Raw genomic sequence first — 20,933 nt, forward strand, 5'->3', positions numbered from 1 at the left:
CTCACAAGCAGCAGGAACCAGGCTAAGAGAGCCCAGCCCGGTCCCTGCTGCTCGTGTGCTGCAATGGGAACTGCGCAGCTCCCAGCAGCAAATGCCTGTAAATGCTCTGTAAATGCCCCCACCCTTAAACGAGGTTTGTGGAGCGAGTGCACCGCTAACCCCCGTGAGTTGCCACAGTACAGCTCTGTGCTGTGGCAACTCACAAGGAGACCCTTGCTCAGGAGGCTACAACAAGCCTTCTGGCCTGGGGGGTCTCCCCAGAATGCCCCGTGCATTTGTGCAGAGCATTCAGGGACTTCTGGGGACCAGGCAGCCCCCAATCCCCGCTGCCTCCTACCAGCTCCATGACGCAGCCAGTAATCCTGTGGGCAGCCGGAGAACTCGTGTGTGGGGAGAGCGGGCCAAGCCCTGGATTAGCAAGCCCATTCTCCCCATCTAACCTTCTTTGGCTCTCCACACTGCTCATGTGGAGAGCCTCAAGAAGTCCATGTGGAGGAGGGGGAATATATATTAGGGTTTACATTTTACCACTAAGAGTGTGCTACCTTAATTGAAACTGTTGGCTAAGGGAGTGTTGTTTGCAGTTCTCTGTGTGATGATCCATTTTCCCATAGTAAGAGATGCAACCTATTAATTTTTCACTTGTTGTCAAGAGTGTTTCGGTTAAAACGAAGTAGTTTGCAGCCAAGACGAGTGGTTTACTGTATCTGAGCATTGCTATAAATATCCCTCTGACCACTTAAGATATCTTATTCAAAGAGTGCCATTTTGGCTCAGGCCTGCTTTTCTGCAGGCTGCTTTGGACATTATCCATTTTTTATGCTGTGTCACGTACACACTTTAAAAAAAAACCCCTGCAATGCCTACTTAGGCGTTACAGCTTCTTAAGGCGTGCATGTTACACAGTAGGCCCTGCATGGAAAATTGCCAAGAAGCCTGGATTAGCAGCAGCTCCCCGTTGAGAAAATCCTGGAGGGCAACTTCAGGTGTGTCACTGTGCTGAGAGGAAGTGTGGTGTAGTGGTCAGACTTGTAGACTCCAAGGGTTAGAGTTGTGGTGTGCAAGGACAAGGCAGTGGAGTGGAATCAGGAATATTAATAGTTTAAACCCCTCCGGTATTCTACCAAAGAAAACCCCAGGGCTCTGTGGGCGCCAGGAGTTGAAATCGACTTGATGGCACACTTTACTTTACAGAGAGGCAAGTGCTGACAGCTTTTCAGTGCTCTTGCTGCTGGCTGTTGGTTAGCCCTGCCTCCCCTCCAGGACTGGAATACAAGGAAATCCCCATTAAAAAGCTGGCCTGGATCAAGGAATAGATTAACCAAAAAAAACCCCCACAAGAATCTGACTGGAGGAACATGGACTCCAGTCCTTGGACCCATGTGATCTTGGGTCAGTTGCCATTGCTTCAACTGGCCTACCTTGGGGTGCTTTGAGTTTTAAACGGGGTGTGGGGCATATGCATTGCTCTGAGGGTGGAAGATATGTATAACGATTCGTGCAGAGCCAAAAGCACACACACGCACACCCATTTTCACTTCCCCAGGTGCAAGCAGTGAAACTGGCGCAGCTTACTGGTGGCAGTCCTTCCAGGACTTGCTGGCTGCCCACAGCCATTTCCCCCCTAGAATGCCCCCTGGAAATAATGCCACCTTTTGACAAAGGGAAGTTAGACTAAGAGACAATGGCCCACATACAGCACAGCTTCCCACAGGCAGTTTCTGCATTGCCTGCTCGACTGCATGCATTTAAAATAAATATCAGCATAGTTAGGAACATAGGAAGCTGTCTTAGACTGAGTCAGACCCTTGGCCCATCTAGCTCAGTACTGTCTACACTGACAGGCAGCAGCTCTCCAAGGTTTCAGGCAAGAGTCTTTCTCAGCCCTACCTGGAGATGCTTCCAGGGATTGAACCTGGGACCTTCGGCAGGCAAGCAAATGCTCTGCCACTGAACTACGGCCCCATCCACTAAGGCCAATATCTTACAGCAGAGGTTCCTAACCTTGGGTGCCCAGATGCTGTTGGACTACAACTGCCATCATCCCCAGCTACAGTGGCCAAAGGGTGGCAGTTGTAGTCCAACAACATCTGGGGACCCAAGGCTGGGAACCCCTGCTTAAAGCAAGAAGCACTCTCTCACATAGTCTCCCATCCAGATGCAAATCAGGGTGGACTCTGCTTAGCAAAGTGGACCATTCATGCTCACTACTGCCAAAGCAGTTCTGCTCCCCTGAGTGTCTGGAAATAATGGCTGTAATGCCCTGCAGCTGCACGTGTTCACTTTTAGGCAGCTGTGCAACAGTGATCACGTACAACTACACTGATTTTTTTCATGTTCACAGCAGCATAGGCACTGTATGTGAGACAGTGGCTCACTCATAGCCACCCAGTGAGGTTCATTTCTGAGTGGTGATTCGAACCCTGGTGTCTTTAGTCCAAGCCTGACAATCTAGCTGCTACTCCACACAATTTGCTCATGTACATACAAATTATTCTAAGACACACTTTCCCCCCTGACGTATTGGTCGGGAGTTATTTTTAAACCCTCAAATTCTTCTACAATATTGTTTTTCGTCACCATAGGAACCTGCTTCCAAGGTTTAAATATAGAATCTATTTTTTCTTCCTTTTTTTTTTTGCAGGCACAAGCAATTCCTTCTTGTTCCCTTTCTTATTTGGATGGTAGAGAAGGGAATTAAACTTCTCATAACGGAGCACGGTACTATATGAGGTTGGAGTGAATAACACTGTAGTGCAATAAATCCTTTTGCAAAGAATACCGTCTGTTCCATTTTAAAATGTCAAGGGGCTGCAAACATTGCGGTGCTCACGATCTCAAGACACCAAGAAGAAATACTGCACTGCAATTGTTGGTTACATTAAATCGTTAACAAGGCATCAATGTGCTAATATATTTGTTTAAAGGCTGGTGCAGATGTCATGTAGAACCTCAATTAAAGTCTTGATCTACATGATGCCCCCAAACCTCAGGAGACATGCTCCTCCCTCTCATGCCTACATGAACATAGGAGGAGAGTTTCTCTTGTATAGGGGTGTGCACGAATGGTTCATTGCCAAACTAGTTGGCCTCGAACCGGGCCAGTTCAGAGGTTCAATCACAGACTGAACTGGGGGGGTGGTTCACTCCCTGGCATCTCCAGATAGGGCTGAGAAAGACTCCTGCTTGTAACCTTGAAGGAGCCACTGCCACTCTGTGTAGACAAATACTGAGCTAGATGGGCCAATGGTTTGACTGGGTAGAAGGCAGCTTGATATGTTCTGATGTACTTCTGATCTAGATTAGAATAAACCAAGATTGGTCATTATGTACAAACCACCAAGGTTAGTTTATTGTAATGTACTTACTTGAAATAAACCACAGGTTTGAAGAAAGTAAGCAAGGTTTAAAGTGTGTTAGATGGTCATTTATTTCAAGTAAGTAGTAGGTAAGAATTAGACTGGGGTTGATCAGTTTGGATATCATGACCAGTCTTGGCTTATTTTAACCTAGATTGGAAGTAGAGGCTTATGTGGATATGGGAACAGGGAGCACCCGCTCCTGATACTGAATGATGTCATGCAGAGCCAGGCTTTAACTGTGGTTCTGTGTGCCATCTAAGCCAATTTCTGTGTACAGTCAGAATATCACAGCTGATAGCTGGAAGGATGATGGAGATGGATGGATGGATGGATCTCTGAACACCAGCAGCAAAATGGAGGAAGAAATGGCCCAAAGCATCACACATCTATAATCAGTAGAAAAGAGATAAGCTACAGTGAACATTCAATGAAGAAAGAGGGTGCAGAATATTAAAGGAACAGTGCTTCCTAAGAGTCAGAGTTGCCGGTTCTGTACCAAACAGTCCTTTAAGCTCCAGCTGTCCTTATTCACCAGTGATAGTCCCTATTTTGGGGTAAGTGTCCCAGGTAAAACACCATTCCTATTTTGTCTTTATTATTCACCTTTGGGTGAAAGCTTGTTAAATGTTTTAGTATTGTCATGGGGTTCAGCTCTCTAGACGTTAAAGATCTCTAGAAGATAAATCTCCGAGTGGGTGAGTAAATGCATCTGTCCCATTCTGTAAATCCATGGAAATGTATGCTGTCCAGTATTAGGGCACCTTGCAATACAAAACATTTAGAATGCAAAAAAACCAACTACATGTTTCTAGTATATCTGTAACTGAAAGTTGTGCAGTAGTACCAGTACCTTACTTCCATTGGTTTCACGTATCCCACCCTAGAGGTGCAATTCAAACTAGTGTGGTCAGATCAGGGCTGCACATATGAAGCCCGTTAAAAAATGCTGACCCCACCAATCAGCTGTCTGGATCAAGTAGAATAGCAGTTCCCAATGTTGGATCCCCAGATGTTGTTAGACTGCAGCTCCCTTCATTCCCAGCCACAATGGCCAAAAGCCAACATCTGGAACCCCAAGGTTGGGAACCGTTGAAGAAGAGAATATGGGGGCTCGTACCTTCTCTGTGTCGATCCCCTTAGACATTGACCACGTGGAGACGATATAATCCATAACCCGTTCACTAAGGCCTTTTGGGACTTGGTATAACTTTAAGAAGTCTCTGACGTTGTTCAACATCTCATGGTAGCGGTTGGTGTTAGCATACATTTGTTGGAAAATGGTAGTGACGTTTCCAAAAATAGTTGCATAAAGGAGAGCTGGAAGAGAGCAAAAAGTATAATTTTTAAAGAGGCAGCATTCACATCAGCTACAAAAACAGTGCACGTTATTTCATCAGACATCTCCGGTGCAGTCAAGTACGTGTTACACTAACATTAGAGAACAATTCGTTATGGAGCAGCTTACCCCCAAAAAAGTTATTGTTGTTATTAGTTCCAGTGGAATGGGCAAATCTGCCCCTCCAGCTGCTGTTGAACTACAACTCCCATCTTCCCCAGCTACAATGGGATGGGAGTTGTAGTTGAGGATGATGGGACTACTAGTTCAATAACAACTGGAGGGCCAAATCTGCCCACCTCTGCCCACCTTCAAGAAGCAGCACACAAGACCTCTGCCCACCTTCAAGAATCTGCCCACCTTCAAGAAGCAGCACACAATGGATTAGCCGAGGGGTTCTCAGACTAGATGTTGTTGGACTACAACTCCCATTCCCCCAGCCACAATAGTCTTCACCATTTGTGAACCCCTTGATTAGCCAAACTCATACAAGAGAAGTTACTTTTAGCTAGACTAGCTATTATAGCTACTTGTAGATAGTCCTTATTAATGTCGACAGGTCTCTTGGGACTCAGGTCTTGGGATTCAGGCTGGAGTATGGGAGTTAAAGGGTGGTGCTTGGCAGTTCCAGGGGTGAAGTCCGTTTGGTGAAGGGCAAAGTCTAGTGTTATCTAGAGAGAGCAAAGCCAAGTGCCAGCCAGCAGATACAGGTGAAATAGTAGCTCGTACATCAAAGGGAGTCACCTTATGTGGCGCGGTGGGGAAATGCTTGACTAACAAGCAGAAGGTTGCCGGTTCGAATCCCTGCTGGTATGTTTCCCAGATATATTGGGCAGCAGTGATATAGGAAGGCATCATCTCATACTGTGTGGAAGGAGGCAATGGTAAACCCCTCCAGTATCCTACCAAAGAAAACCACAGGGCTCTGTGGGCACCAGGAGTCGAAAACGACTTGACAGCACACACTTTACAGCAAAGGGGAAACTTCGAAATATCATACAAGAATTCGTGTAATATTCTAGCAAGCTATGTATTTATTACTTATTGAGGCTGTTCGCACGCACCGGCATAACCCAAGCTAGGGATGCCCAGCATGTGAGAACCGCCAGGATTGGGCCTGATCCTGGTGGGGCAGTGCCGCCTAGCCCTGCTTTGTAGCCGGGCTCTTAGCCAAGGTTGGAGCTCAACCAAAACCTTAGCCCGGGCTCCATGATCATTAGTTCGCTGGGGCTATGTTTAGTCCCAGCAGACACAGAGACAGGTCCCTAGAGTGCACCTTTCTCCTAGGAGAATCCCCCAAAGCATCGCACATGTCACACGGTACACTGTGGAATATCCAGAGGCCAGGAAACGTTGTCCCGGCCTCCAGAGCTCTGCGCTGAAGGCATGCAGTGCAGATTGTCTGGGAGCGCACCCAGCAACTTTGCAGACACCATCTGGGGGGAAGGTGAGTTTGACCAGCCTTTGCTGCCCCGCCTGCCTGGTTGTGTGAACGACCTCATTAAATTTCTATACCGCGTTCCTTTAATGGCTCAAAGTGGGGCAGAATTGTAAAATACAGAGAGGGAGGCTAGCCTGATTTTTCCCCATCATGTGAACCACCAGGCTTGGCTGCGAACCTGGTGGTTCCTAAGCGGGTAACCCGCTACAGTATCCCTGCCCTTAAACCAGGTTTGTGGAGCAAGCACTCAGCAAACCCGGGTTTGTTACTTGTGTGTTGCCGCGGCACAGCTCCACGACATGGCAACTCATGAGTAGACCCCCAACTGGGAGGCTCAAAAGCAGCCTCCTGGCTCGGGGGTCTCTCCAGCATGCCCTTCGCGCTCGCTCAGGGCACGCTGGAGCTTCCGGGGGCCGCGCGGCCCTGAACTCCCCAGCCCCAGCCGGCTCCGTGATGGAGCCGGCAGTCGTGTGGGTGGCTGTGGAGGCCACCCGGAGCGGACTGTCTGCTCATCTGCAGGGAGAGCGGGCTCCCGCAACCCCCCTAGAGGCTCTTCTCAGGGATCGTGAGAAGATCCTCACAATTTTAAAAAATCACAATTTAACAGTGAAGACCAATGAAAGGAATACAAAAGCACCAAGCAGCACAGAAAGAGAAGCAGCAGCAATAATAATCAGTCGGCAGTGGAATGCCAGCCTAAATACAAATGTCTTTATTGCATTGCAAAAGCTGCCCAATGAGAGAGTCTGGCAAACTTCCAGCAGGAGGGCATTCCAAGCCTAGAGGCCACTGGAAAAGTCCCCATCCACCCGAGTCACCGTGAGCCATGTCTCTGACGGGGTGGGACCTGCAGTAATAACCCACCCACATTTCTCAGCATGTGTGCAAGTTCTTAGAGCAGAAGAGAGTCCGTAGAGTACCTAGGCCCCAAACCATTTAGGCACTAAAGGTGAACACCAACATCTTGAATGCAGCCCAGAAACAAATAGTTATGACTTTGTCATACAAACAGCATGGGCATTTAAATGCCATCTCAGAGAGTTTGGCCTCAGCTACTGCTAGCCCTTGCTTCTGGAAGGTTCTGAGTAATTTTGGACCCAACCCAGAAAAGGAGATTCCCAGACAGAAGCAGCCTTGGTCTGTGTACACAAAATAGGGGGAAGGAGATCCGCATCATATCCCCATCTGGGTTGCCATACTCATCTGAGCTGCTTTGGATCAGAGGCGCAACGATAGGGGGGGCAGGGGGGGCACGTGCCCCCGGCGCCATCCCGGCGGGTCACATGGGGGGCGGCAAAAAGTGGCTTCCCCCCGCACCCCCCTGGATCGCCCGCCGAGTGTGGCAGCGGGCGTGCGGCGGTGATTTGGCGGTGCGCAGTTGGGAAGCAGCACCGGGCCAGAAGGCAGGCTCGGCGCCGCTCTGCACTAGTCCTCGGCGGGCGATCCGCCGCACCGCCGCTCGGCCCGCTACTAGTACAGGCCATCGCCAACGCCGCAGGCGACCCGCCACCGCCTGGCCCGCCACCGCCAAATTGCCGCTGCCGGATCGCCGCCGAATCTTCGCCACCGCGCCCGCCGCCAGGTATGTGGAGGCCGAGGGGGCGGGGGGGGCACCCTGGGCGCCGTTTCCCCCCGATACGCCACTGCTTGGGATGGACTGGATGTGTCCTTTGATGCAGGAAAAGATGGGCGTCCCCATCTGGGGCCAAGAGTTAGGGGCTGAAATCCAGACTAAGGAAGCGCTTATGCCAATGTGTTGTGAAAGCATAAGGATGTTGCACTAGCTTGTCACGCTATGCTGGGAACTTGCAGTCCAGTCTAGTGTCCTGTCAGTGAGAACATCCTTGCATTTGTGCCACAAACTGTGAAACCTGTGATGCGCCTTGGGCTGGGAAACCTCTCTCTCCGTCCGTTCACCTTTCAATGCACTGGCTGCCAATTTGTTTCCAGATCCAATTCAAGGTGCTGGTTATTACCTTTCAAGCCCTTAATGGGTTTTGGCCCTGGATCTCTAAAGGACCACCTACTCCCAAGGGTTTCTGCCCAGTGCCCATCCAACAAGGTCATCAGAGGGGACTTTGCTCTGTATGCCGACATTGAGAGAGGCTCAACTGCCGTGCACACAGGACAGGGCCTTCTCTGTGGTTGCCCCCAGACTTTGGAACGTTCTCCCAGTGAGTGTCTGCTCCTTGACATCTGTGGCTGTTTAAAAAAAAAAAAAAACACCTAAAGACCATTTGATTTGTTCAGGCTTTTACCCCTTAGGGGTTACTGGGTTCCTTAGCGCTTCTGTTACTCTGTCTCTTTTTATGCTTGTTGTTTTGGTGTGCTATGGTTTTTGTTTTTAACTGATTATAATGTTTTAATGTGATTATAATGTTTTAATGGAGTTTTATGGTATTTTAATTTTTGTAAACTGCCTTGGGGTGTCTTGTGAGAGGTGGTATAAAAATTGAACAATATATAAAGAGAAGAAGTGCAATTTTGGGAGTTTCTTGCAGGTATGCATCTTTGTTGCACAAATACCATTTTAGCCCTGACGTCAGCCATTCTATGCAAGTCACTGAGGCTGTTCTCACGCACAGCCTAACCCAGGCTAGGGAAGCCCAGCCTGAACACAGCCCAAGGAGACAGAGATGGGTGCCTGGAGCTCCCATCCCCTATGGGAATCACCTACAGGAATGTGCTTGCTGCATTGTGGGATACCCGGAGGCTGGGGCATGACATGCCAGCCTCTGGAGCTCTGTGCTGCCTGGCACAGCGCTGCTCATCTGGGAGTGTGGACTGCGCTCCCAGCAATGTCCGAGGGATCATCTTGGGGGGAGGAATAAGGTTTCACACCTGCCCTCTAGAACGGTCGTGTGAATACCCTCATTGCTTATGACCGGAGCTTGATCAAGTGATGACCTTGCTTGCTGTTCTCACATGTGCCCAGAGACAGAGATCTATTGAGTGCACAATTGCTTAACTTGTCTCTCTGCAGATAATTGTGTAGTTCTAAAAGCATGTAGGCTGTTTGTTAAGGAAAGACCTGACTTACAAAACAGGGGGCTTGATTAAATGGGTTTCCCCCCTTCTTTCCAAGCAGCCTTGTACTGAGCCAGCACATTGACCCATCAGTCCCGTGAGATCTGCTGTAATGGCTCTTCAAGGCCTCGGGCAAATTTGATTCCAGCCCTGCCACTTTGCAACTGGCGGGAATGCCAGGGGCTGAAGCTGGACCTTACAAATGCAAAGCCAGCCACTGAGGTATAGGTTCTTCCTTCTGGAATCACCTATATTCATTACACATGTCCATCCCTCACCTTTTTCCAGGCCTTGGAAAAGGCTTGTAAGCAGTTCAAAGTCTTGGCTTTTGCAGGCCGGGGAAGGACCGTCGCTCAGTGGAAGAACATCTGCTTTGCATAGTTATTTATGTATTGCATGTCTATACTGCCAAAAACAAATGTCTCCTGGTGGTTTACAGAAGCAATAAACCACAGATTTAAACCAAACAATTAAAACCAATTAAAATGATATTTAAAAAGCAGCAACAACCGTAAAAACCCACCTACAGCTGCTCAAAGGCCTGATTAAACAAGTGTGTCTCGAGAGCTCTTTTACAAGCTTCTAGAGGCGGTGAAGCTCTTAAAACCACAGGAAGTTCATTCCAGAGTCTCGGGTCGGCTCTAGAAAAGGCCGGAGGCTGAGTTGCCACCAAGCGAGCCGGTGGCAACTGCAGGCGGACCTCTTCAGAAGATCTTAATAAGCAGTGGGGATCCTGAAGCAGAAGGGGCTCTCTTAAATAGCTGGGCTCAAGACGTTTAGGTCCTAGCTTCACTCCTTGGGATCTCCAGGTGTGTCTGAAACTCTGGAGAGTTGCTGTTGGTCAGAGTAGATAACACTGAATTGGGTGGTGGAGCATAGGTCTGAAGGCCTGACTCAGTATAAGGCAGCTTCCTATGCAATCTATGTGTAGAGCATCTGCTGAGCATGCAGAAGGTCCCTGGTTCAATCCCTGGCATCTCCAAGCAGGGTCAGGAAAGACCCCTGTCTGAAATTCTGGAGGGCTGCTGCCAGTCAGTGTAGGCAGTACTGAAATATGCAGACCAATTGTGTGACTCAATATCAGGCCCAGTGGGGGGAATTATTATTATTTACATTTTATATCCCACTTGACTAACAAGCAGAAAGTTGCCGGTTCGAATCCCCGCTGGTTCTATATCTGGCAGCAGCGATACAGGAAGATGCTGAAAGGCATCATCTCATACTGCATGGGAAGATGCGATGGTAAACCCCTCCTGTATTCTAACAAAAGAAAACCACAGGGCTCTGTAGTAGCCAGGAGTCAAAATTGACTTGACGGCACACTTTACTTTAACTTTATAAGGCAAAAGTTCCTTGAAGCTATTCACACGCACACTGAAAACTGGGCTAAGGAAGCCCAGCCCAATTTTGGGTGCGCGTGTATACCTCTGGGAGCCGTGTGGCTCCTGGCGGTGGCGTGGTGGCAAGCCCACTTAGAGAACCCACGGCTTAGCCTGGGTTTGGGGTGCGAGGGTGCCAAAAAGCGGGCTAAATGCTCATGTGTTGGTGATGTATTATGGTAGACTTGACCCAGTAGGGGAGGTTCTTTTCTGGGTGGATGGAGCCAAATAACCAGCCCAGATGAGAAGACTTAAAGATCAAAGCTTTTATTCTGCCTTAAGAACAGAGGTGTTACTTTGGCTTATGCTCAAAGCAAGACAAAGGAATATTCAAACATCCATACCTTTATACAAGAAAAATTCAAAAGTCATCCACACAACACAACAGCATGTTGTTGCCAGAGTGCTTAACCAAGGCCAGGCACAAACCACAAGCATGTACACGGGCAGACAGCCAGCTTCTTCCTAGTCATATAAGCTTTTTTTACATATCACAGTCGGTCACTGTAACCTATGGGGGATGGAAAACTACTAGAGAAACATAGTTTTGACAGTGCTTTGCACTGACAAGCAAAGCAGCATCTCTTGCAGAGAACCATTATTTCAAACTAATTCAGGCTGTGCAATTCTGTTACTATCATTGGTGCTGCATGGCTTCATGTGGCACCTACTGTACATACAGATAGCCTCCCGACCAGTGTTGGTAGACTAATGCACCATGCAAAGCTCCGGAGGCCTCCAAGCCCCCAAACCTCCCTGCTTCCTCCCTGCGATTGGCAGAAGCCAGCAATCTTCTGGGGAGCCGATCCGGCCGCCCAGCAACATGGATGGGATCGTCTGTGAGGGAAGTAAGTTAAGTGCTGGTCCTTCCCAAAGAATGTGAATGCTTCTGTTCTCCCTTTGAGATCTGCTGGGGTGGCTCTGCTTTGCATCTTAGTACTGACTGAAGTGTGTTTGGGAGATACATGGGACAGAGCCTTCTTGGTGGTGGCTCCCAGACTCTAGAACTCCCTCTCCTAGGAGGCCCATCAAGCTCTTTCTCATCTAACTTTGCATGAGATGATGAAAATTGTGTTGTTAAGATGGCCTTTCAGTTGGTATCCCTTGAGCAGATGGTTTCCTAAGTCTTCTTTTGGGGCATGTTTGTATTGTTCTTTTCCGATGTTTTAATCATGGATCTATTGCCAAAAGAGTTGCCAATGTTATGATCTTTAGGGACACATAATCAGGGTATCTGCTGGTGAGAAGGGGGTACCAGCAGACTTAGGATAACCTACCGATACACTGGCTTCACAAAAATCTGGGAGGGGGGACCCTGAGGGGGCAAAAAAAAAAAAAACAACCCCCACCCAAACTGCCCAAGGTAAATCAATGGAGTGGAATGTTCACAGACTCAGAGAGTATTTAACAGACATCCAGGTGGATGGAGCTAATGAAACATGAGGGAAGCGGAGGGCTTGAACAAAAACAGTGGGGAATTTCTCAGTCTGAAGAGTACTCCCTCTAGGCAGTCACAACAGGATGAAAAGAAGTTGCGACTAAGCTGCCAAACTCCAGAAAACAGAAAAAATAAAATGAGCATATGTAATAAGACCCAAATTACAGCAGCAACTCCTGTTTTTGTTGCTACGTTTTATATTGCTCAGCTGCCGGCTCAGGCAACATTTTCACCCCAGGAATATACTGCAGTATTTTGTTGTGGATCCATATTGGTGATTATACATTTTTGATTCTTTTTATAATGTAACTTTTCTGAGACTTTTAGAATATATGTGCTTATTGCTTTGTGTTCTTCGTATGCCATCTGGAGGGCTCATCCACATTTTTAATAATTTTATTTTTAAATACATAAACTAAAATAAAATATAAGCTGAATCCTAGGTATGATTAAAGGTTCACATGGCTGGTTCAGGGTGGGAAGGGGGATGTCATGCAAAGGTTTTCTTTCTGCTGTCATAATTCCACCGAAGTAATTTTAAGAATAGAACACATTCCATTGAAATCAATGGAAGACACTAAGTAACCGTGTTCAGGACCAATCACCATTATGAGAGAACATTATTTTCTCTGCAAGAGAAAAAGAAAACAAATGCACAGAACGTGGTGCTATTTTTAAGTTAGCTTTGCTTAGAAGTGGGCACTCCACTGAAAAACACTGCCATGTGTTAAATTCTGTTTATTAACATACCGCCTACCAGTCACAAAAACTGCCCTATTTTTTTTCCATCTTCCAGCACAGAGTGGATTTTCTGCACGCACAAACGCAATGTGTTTTTAAACTCAACAGAAAATGGAATTCATTTCCCCGCCAGAATCCTGGACTTAAATACTTGTGGAATTCCCTTGGGAAGGAATGGGATTTGCTTCCCAGAAAAATGACGGGCCCCCAAAGAGCTAAGGCGTATCATGACTCTCTGCTTGTTTACCCAGAGGTGAGTCCCACTGTGATCAATAGGACTTACTCCCATAGTGCAAAGGACTATAGCTTTAGATCAGTTTTGTTTAGCTATCTGAGAGCTTCAATGTTTGGAAAACTACAGTATTCAAAGTGATCGTCTTTGAGACTGTTCTCATGCGCATCCTAACCCAGGCTAGGGAAGCCCAGCATGGGTTAGAGTGTGCGTGAGAACTGCGGGATCGGCCGTATCCTGGCAGGGCAGAGCCGCCTAGCCCCTCTTCGAAACCCAGTCAAGGTTAAGGGCTTAAGTCAGGGTTAAGGCTCTGGGGTCATATGTTCACTGGGGCTATGTTTTAGCCCCAGTGGACACAGAGATGGGCGCCTAGAGCGCCCATCTCTTGGAGGATCCCTCTAATGCATTGCACATATCACACAGTGCATTGTGGGATCTATGGAGGCTCGGACAGGTCATCCTGGCCTCTGGAGCTCCATGCTGCAGCACGCAGCACGGATTGTCTGGGAGCGTGATCTGCGCTCTCAGGCAGAATCAGGCACTCGGCTGGGGGGCGGGGGGGAGGTGAGTTAAACCTTCTTCCTGATTTGCTAATTTTCTACGTGCAGGTATTTTTGTGGAAGCATTCACACATGCAACACCCCAACTTCCCAGACACCTGTACGATCCAGGAAACACTTCCCTACATAATTTCTGCTGGTCATGCAAACCAACCCTGAGGATTTTTAAAGAAAGGGCATGGAAGAGAACTGCAATAAAAACTAAGGGTGCATGTGTGTTTGTATGTGTGCGTGCATTGGGGAGGGGGCGGAGACAGCACATCCATCTCTAAACATCATGAATTTTTAGCCCACAAGGAAGTCTATTTTCTGATATGTCTGACTATTGACTGAGAATCAGTCATAAGAGGAGGAGTTCCCAAACCCGGGTCCCCAGATTATGTTAGAGTACAACTCCCATCATCCCCTGACACAGTGCCCAAAGGTTGCGGATAATGGGGTTTGTAGTCCAGCATCTGGATACTCAAGGTTGGGAACCTTTGTCTAAGAGCATAAGAGTCCTGCTGGATCAGAGTGCATGTCTGCCTAGAGACCAAAGAAATACCTCCAGAGATTCACAAGCAGGACATGAAGGCAAAAACCTTACTCTATTGCTTGTTCTCAGCATCTAGTATTCAGAGTGTATCATGCATTTGAACATGGTGTTGCTATTTTGATGTCATGGCTAATAACTCTAGCCCCATGGTGCATGTGTTTACACATTCTGGCAGTGCAGGCGTAACCATGAATTGTCCCCTTTGCTAAGCAGGGTCTGCCTTGGTTTGCATTTGGATGGGGTGAATAACAGTGTTCTCTCAAATTTTTTCCATTTGTGTGTGGAATGAGTTTTGTTCTGGGCAGCAGTATCAAGGCACTGTGTGTGTGCACATGCATTAAGAGTGGGACACAAGAACAGCCCTGCTGGATCAGGCCCAAGGCCCATCTAGTCCAGCATCCTGTTTCACACAGTGGCCCACCAGATACCTCTGGGGAGCCTACAGGCAGGAGTTGAGGGCATGCCCTTTCTCCTGCTGTTACTCCCCTGCAACTGGTACTCAGAGGCATTTAATCAAAGACCTGAATCAGAGACCTTCCTGATTTAACCTGAGTGTGATCTAAAATTAACTGAGTGGACATCAAAAAATGTGTGAGCACATGCACACACCTTAGAGGGAACCCTGGTGACTACCCGTGAGCACTGCAAGATATTCCCCTTAGGGGATGGGGCCACAGCTCAGTAGTAGAGCATCTGCTTTGCATGCAGAAGATCCCAGGTTCAATCCCTGGCAGCATCTTCACATAGGACTGGGAAGACTCCTGCCAGAAACCTTGAAGAGCTGCTGCCAGTCAATGAAGACAATACTGAGCTAGATGGACCAATGGCCTGACTTGGTATAGGCAGTCCCCTATGTTCCCATGGCCAATTGTAATACCTTCTGAAGTTATCATCTGGCCAGAGCAGATTGATTCCTGCATGAATCAGCCTTAGTTAGCAAACAACCCATCATGTCAAGGGAAGAAAAATCCAATTCTTGATCCTGCTCCCGAGCTGGACAGTTTGGAAGCATGCTTGCAGCACTATGAAATGGTGTGTTCCTGGTTCCTTTGCTTCCACATGCTGCTGTCAGCTCTTTGCTCTGCTGGGCATGGACCAAAGAAACCCTCCAGAGGTTGTTTTGTCAATTACCAAACAAAGCAGCCTAAACATCCCTGGCTATTAAAAAACAACTGTATCACTACTGTCTCAGCATTTCCCAGTATCTCTAATTTGCTGCTTCAGAGAGAAAAGGAAGAGCAACATTTGCAGGAAATTATTTTCTCTGCAGTTTTAAAAAAGGCACACACAGAGAAAGCCTCTAAGTCGTCTTAGAGGCTGTAAAAACATGTGCAAGAAGAGGATATGCAGCCCAGTCTTATTCAACAACAACAACAAATATTTATATACTGCTTCTCAACAAAAGTTTCCAAAGTGGTTTGCAGAAAGAAAGAAAGAAAGAAAGAAAGAAAGAAAGAAAGAAAGAAAGAAAGAAAGAAAGAAAGAAAAAGAAAGCTCCCTGTCCCCCAAAGGCTCAAAATCTAAAAAGAAACATAAGGTAGACACCAGCAACAATCACTGGAGGCACAGTGCATATTTGTTCAGAAGGAAGACCCACTATGTTCATTGGAACATGCAGGAAAAAACATCTTAGCCATTTTCAGAATATCTGAAGGGTTGTCATGTTGAAGCAGGAGTGGACTTGTTGCTCTCTCTGTTGCTCCTGCAGGCAGAGGTATAACGAATGGGTTGAAATGAGGAGGGAAGTGATTAAGGCTGGACACAGGAGGAATTTCCTAACCGTAAGAGCTGTTTGGCCGGAGCAATCTGCTACACATATCGGCTGTTCTCATGCGCAGTCTAACCCAGGCTAAGGAAGCCCAGCGTGGGTTGGGCTACATGTGCTTGCTTGCTTTTTAGCCCGGCTCTTAGCTGGGGTTACGGGCTTGAGGGAGCCCTTAACCTGGGCTTTGGGATCATGTGTTCACTGAGGCTACGTTCAGCCCCAGCAGACACAGAGACAGGTGCCTAGAGCTCCTATATCCTGTTGGACTCCCCCAAGGCATCGTGCATGTTGTGGGGTGCATTGTGGGATATCTGGAGGCTGGGACACATTGTCCCAGCCTCCAGAGCTCTGCACAGCTCCACATGGTGCAGATCATCTGGGAGCGTAGTCTACACTCCAAGAAGCAGTCAAGTGCTCATCTGGGTGGAAGGCGAGTTCAACCAGCCAACACAAGAAAGTACCGCCTCTCAGTAGATGCTCAAAGTTGCTCAATCTCCTGCACTCATGCTCTGCTTGTGCAAGTGTTGTGCTTGCACAACAAGAATGACAGATAACTTTGCGTCATTTGGTTTCACAGCATTCTGTTGCACCAGTCCAACCCTAGTCTGGAAAGCAAGCTCCTGACTTAGCAGAATTGGTTAGAGCAGGGGTGGGCAGACCTCGCCCTCCAGCTGATGTTGAACTACAACTCCAATCACCCCCAGGAACTACGTATGTATGTATGTGCACCACCCCAAACTTCCATCTCTGGGCAGCTTACATCAATGTAAAACCAATTAAAACAGGAGTTAAAACCTTTTCAAACAATTTAGAATCACAAATCTAGTTAAAGGTTTGGGTGGACAAACGTGTCTTTAAAAGGCATTTTAAAAATTTTGTCTGGGGTGATGGAAGTTGTAGTTCAACAGCTGCTGGAGGGCCAGGTTTGCCCAATCCTGAGCTAGAGCAACATCCCTGCACTGGTGAAACGTGTTTGCACTAGTGCAGTATTAGTCTGGATGTCAACCTGTGAGCACTGTTCCATCTAAAAGGGATCCCCAGATGTTGTTGACTACAACTCCCAGCATCCCCAGCTGCTGGGGATTCTGGAAGTTGTAGTCAACAACATCTGGGAATCCCTGTTAGAGGGAACACTGCTTGGGAGTCTATTCACTGCAAGCAATAGGATGCAGTTTGTAGTCCAACATACGTATGGAGAGGCATTGTAAGGCATGAGGGAAATACCCACACATGCTCTCATTTTGTTCATTCATTTATGACAGCATTCCCACCCACCCCACCAATGTTCTACCTTCTGGGAACCCTTCTCATAACTTGTCTGTCAAAGAAGCCCTCCTGCATCTGCTATGGAATCCCTGTGCACTGCAGAACATTCTGGGGGTGTTTGGGGGTATCATTATAACACTCAAAGAATTGCTTGACATAATGCTTGAGGAAACTCTAGCATTTATGCTCTACAGTGCCCATCTGGAGGGGGCAGGAAGAGCAAAGCAACAGCACGTTATTATCCTCAAATAATCCTCTTCCACTGACATGTTTTAATGTGGGTTTTTGTTACGTGCTCCCCACTTGCTGGTGGTGAAACGTTCCATGGCACTAGCAGGTTTAAACCAGCTAGCAGGTGTAATCGTTTCCATGGGAACTGACTTAGGGTGATTTTGTAATATTTGCATTAGGCACCCCTTGCAAAACTTGCCAGAGTCAGATAAGCCCCAAAGAGTACCTCCAAGTGGAAGATACTTTTTAAGCCTGTGTATCAGAATGCCCAGTTCCAAAAAGGGGGGCTATTCAGACATGCAGGCAAAACCAAGCCTGATTTTGCTGCCGCGTGTGAACTGCCAGGAGCCACATGGTAGCAAATCCGCTAAGGGAGCCCCGGTTTTGGGCACAAGGGTGCCCTTAAACTGGGCTTAGTGCTCATGTGTTGGTTCTATGTGGAACCTACAGGCGAGTGTAAGCCAGTGCCGGGAGGATTCCTATATGGTGCAGCCACACCTGGAGTACTGCGTACAGTTCTGCTTACCACATCTAAAGAAGGATAGTGTAGAACTGGAAAAGGTGCAGAAGAAGGCAACCAAGATGATCAGGGGCCTGGAGCACCTTCCTAGTGAGGCAAGGCTACAACACATGGGGCTATTTAGTTCAGAAAAAAGACGACTGCGTGGAGACATGATAGAGGTCTATAAAATCATGCATGGTGTGTGGAGAAAGTGGATAGAGAGAAATTCTTCTCTCTCTCATGTAACACTAGACACAGGGGTCATCCTATGAAATTGATTGCCAGGAAATCTAGGACCAACAAACAGAGGTACTTTTCACATAATGCATAATCAACTTGTGGATCTCCCTGCCACAAGATGTGGTGACAGCCAACAACCTGGATGGCTTGAAGAGGGGTTTGGATAACTTGATGGAGGAGAGGTCTATCAATGACTACTAGTCGGGGGGCTATAGGCCACCTCCAGCCTCAAAGGCAGGATGCCTCTGAGTACCAGTTGCAGGGGAGTAACAGCAGGAGAGAGGGCATGCCCTCAACTCTTGCCTGTTGGCTTCCAGCGGCATCTGGTGGGCCACTGTGTGAAACAGGATGCTGGACTGGATGGGCCTTCTTTGATCTGATCCAACAGGGTTGTTCTTATGTTCTTAATATACCATGCTATCGCACTCCCTCTCTAGTTTTAATGTTCTCTAGTTTTAATTGTTATTTTTTAATCTGTTTTAAATTGGCTTTTGGTTTTCTTATGTATTTTTTATTTTAGTGTAAACTGCCCTGAGCCACTTTAGGAAGGGTGGTATATCAAACAAAGAAAGTAAGCATTTTAAGACTTCCCCCCTTGCAGATCGGAGCCCTTTCTCATGGATCATGAGAAAGGGCTCAATGTGTCCCACCTTTCTGATGCCACACAGAGGTCAGCAGTCCCAGCACAGCCATCTCTGTCCAGTACTTGTTATTTCCAGCACCGGTGAAGCCTCTTCTATACAATCAGAGTCCATGGAGATGGCTAGGAAGGCATGCAGAAATGCCAGGAAGACATGTGAGGATATCACTCTCCCCACAGAGAAAGGGCTGGGAGGAACTACACTTCCCATATCCCTGTGTGTCTTCCTGGCATTCCTGTGGGCTCTGGTTCTGTAGAAGAGGTTCCCCCATTGATGGCAGTGGAAGGTGTTGCAAGGAAGGAACGGGCACTTCCACATGGCACTTCAGAGGTGGTACAACTTGTCAGAATCAGCCATTCTGACACACGAACCTAGTATTTTGCCACCCTGCTGGTGCCCTAATAAATGGCCACCTAAGATGCAAGGGCCATGCCTGGTTGGGTGGGGATAGGGGAAGAGGATACTGTCTTCATGCCCTGCTTCCAGCTTCCTGAAAATATTTGGCTGGAACTACAACTCGATCACTTATATTCACATACTGCATTTCAACAAAAGTTATCAAAGCAGTTTACATAGAAAATAACAACAATAACAAAAACAAAAACAACTAAAGATTGCTCCCTGTCCCCAAAGGCTCACAATCTAAAAAGAAATATAAGGTAGACACCAGCAACAACCACTGAAAGGATGCTGTGCTGGGGATGGATAGGGCCAGTTGCTCTCTCCCTGCTAAATATAAGAGAATCGCCACTTAAAATGGTGCCTCTTTGCTCAGTTAGCCAGGGATACATGTGGGAAATGGTATTCTAGAGCAGATGGACCTTTGGTCTTACCCAGCAGGGCTCTTATCTTTTTAATCTCTGCAATGAGATGGTTGATCGCACAACCATGGGTTTCCATATGTTTTGACTACAACTCCCATCATTCACTGCCATGGTCATTGTGGCTAGGGATGATGGAAGTTGTAATCCAACAACATCACAACAACATGTTGTAATCCAACAACATGTTGTAATCCAACAATATAACCAATACCCAAGGTTGGTGACCCCTGTGATAGTGCATGAAAAAAGAGGAAGGGGGTGCAGTTACAATTCCAAGGATAGCATGAACTAACCTTGCCCCTTCCTTGCATGAAATACAACCCCAGTGGCCCATTCACACATTATGTTCAGCACTTGCACGAGTGTGCAGTGTACACAGGTAAAGATCTCTTCCCAGGCTCCACACTTGGTGAGGATCATATCAAGCCACTTGCTCCTGCCCTGTGCCACTTCCCCCTCCCCCAGATCCATCTCACTGCTGGTATTTCACCGGCTTGTGACCTGTTTTGTTTTGGCTAGCTTTTCCCCTCTTCCCTTAGGGTTGTTTGGGGGGGGGGCTGCTATGATTGAGTTACTTTGGATCTGTTTTTATGTATTGTGTATTGCTTTTGTTGGCTAGTTTTATTTTATATTCTTAATTCTGTCCCTGAATTCTTGCAAGGCAGTGGGGTATAAATGTATCAAACAAACAAACAAAATTCACATGTTATGCTGAATGCAGGTACAGAAGAACACTTCCTGTATGGACCATTCATTTAAAGGGCCTGTATCTACATTCACTTTCAAGATGAACCCAGGTAGAGATATCTGTACACTCATGCAGCATAATGTCTGAATCAGGCTATGATTGCATGAGACATTATGAAATATCATAGGAACATAGGAAGCTGCCATATACTGAGTCAGACCATTGGTCTATCTAGCTCAGTATTGTCTTCACAGACTGGCAGCGGCTTCTCCAGCAAGATAATACACAGGGAAGGTTGCAGGCAGGAATCTTTCTCAGCCCTATCTTGGAGATGCTGCCAGGGAGGGAACTTGGAACCTTCTGCCCTTCCCAGAGCAGCTCCATCCCCCTGAGGGGAATATCTTCCAGTGCTCACACTTCAAGTCTCCCATTCAAATGCAACCCGGGTGGACCCTGTTTAGCTAAGGGGACAAATCATGCTTGCTACCACAAGACCAGCTCTCCTCTCTGATAGGAACATAGTGCCAGCCATATCTTATCTGAATTCCATAGATCTGAATTTGCTATGCTGTTTCCTGTAGACCTAATTAAGCAAACCCTGCTCTAGCTGGACCCACATGAAGTTGGGTGCTGTGCAGCTACAATTAGCATTTAACTAATTAGTGTCTCACAAGAATTTCTAAAGGGACTTGCTTCTGTCATTGTGACAGTCCTGCAGACTGCTT

The 20,933-nt window shown here is 47.3% G+C and overlaps 1 protein-coding gene across 6 annotated transcripts in view; it reads right to left on the reverse strand.

Annotated features, from left to right (window-relative positions):
- Window positions 1-20,933, reverse strand: part of KCNH5 (potassium voltage-gated channel subfamily H member 5) — a 277,982-nt gene that overhangs the window by 82,963 nt on the left and 174,086 nt on the right. For all 6 annotated transcript variants that reach the window (XM_053287204.1, XM_053287203.1, XM_053287206.1 and 3 more), the window contains one exon: window positions 4,480-4,679. In XM_053287204.1, coding sequence (XP_053143179.1) covers window positions 4,480-4,679 — 200 coding nt within the window. The remainder of the gene's footprint in view (window positions 1-4,479; window positions 4,680-20,933) is intronic.

The sequence above is a fragment of the Hemicordylus capensis genome, chromosome 1 (assembly GCF_027244095.1).
Source record: "Hemicordylus capensis ecotype Gifberg chromosome 1, rHemCap1.1.pri, whole genome shotgun sequence".
Lineage (NCBI taxonomy): Eukaryota > Metazoa > Chordata > Lepidosauria > Squamata > Cordylidae > Hemicordylus > Hemicordylus capensis.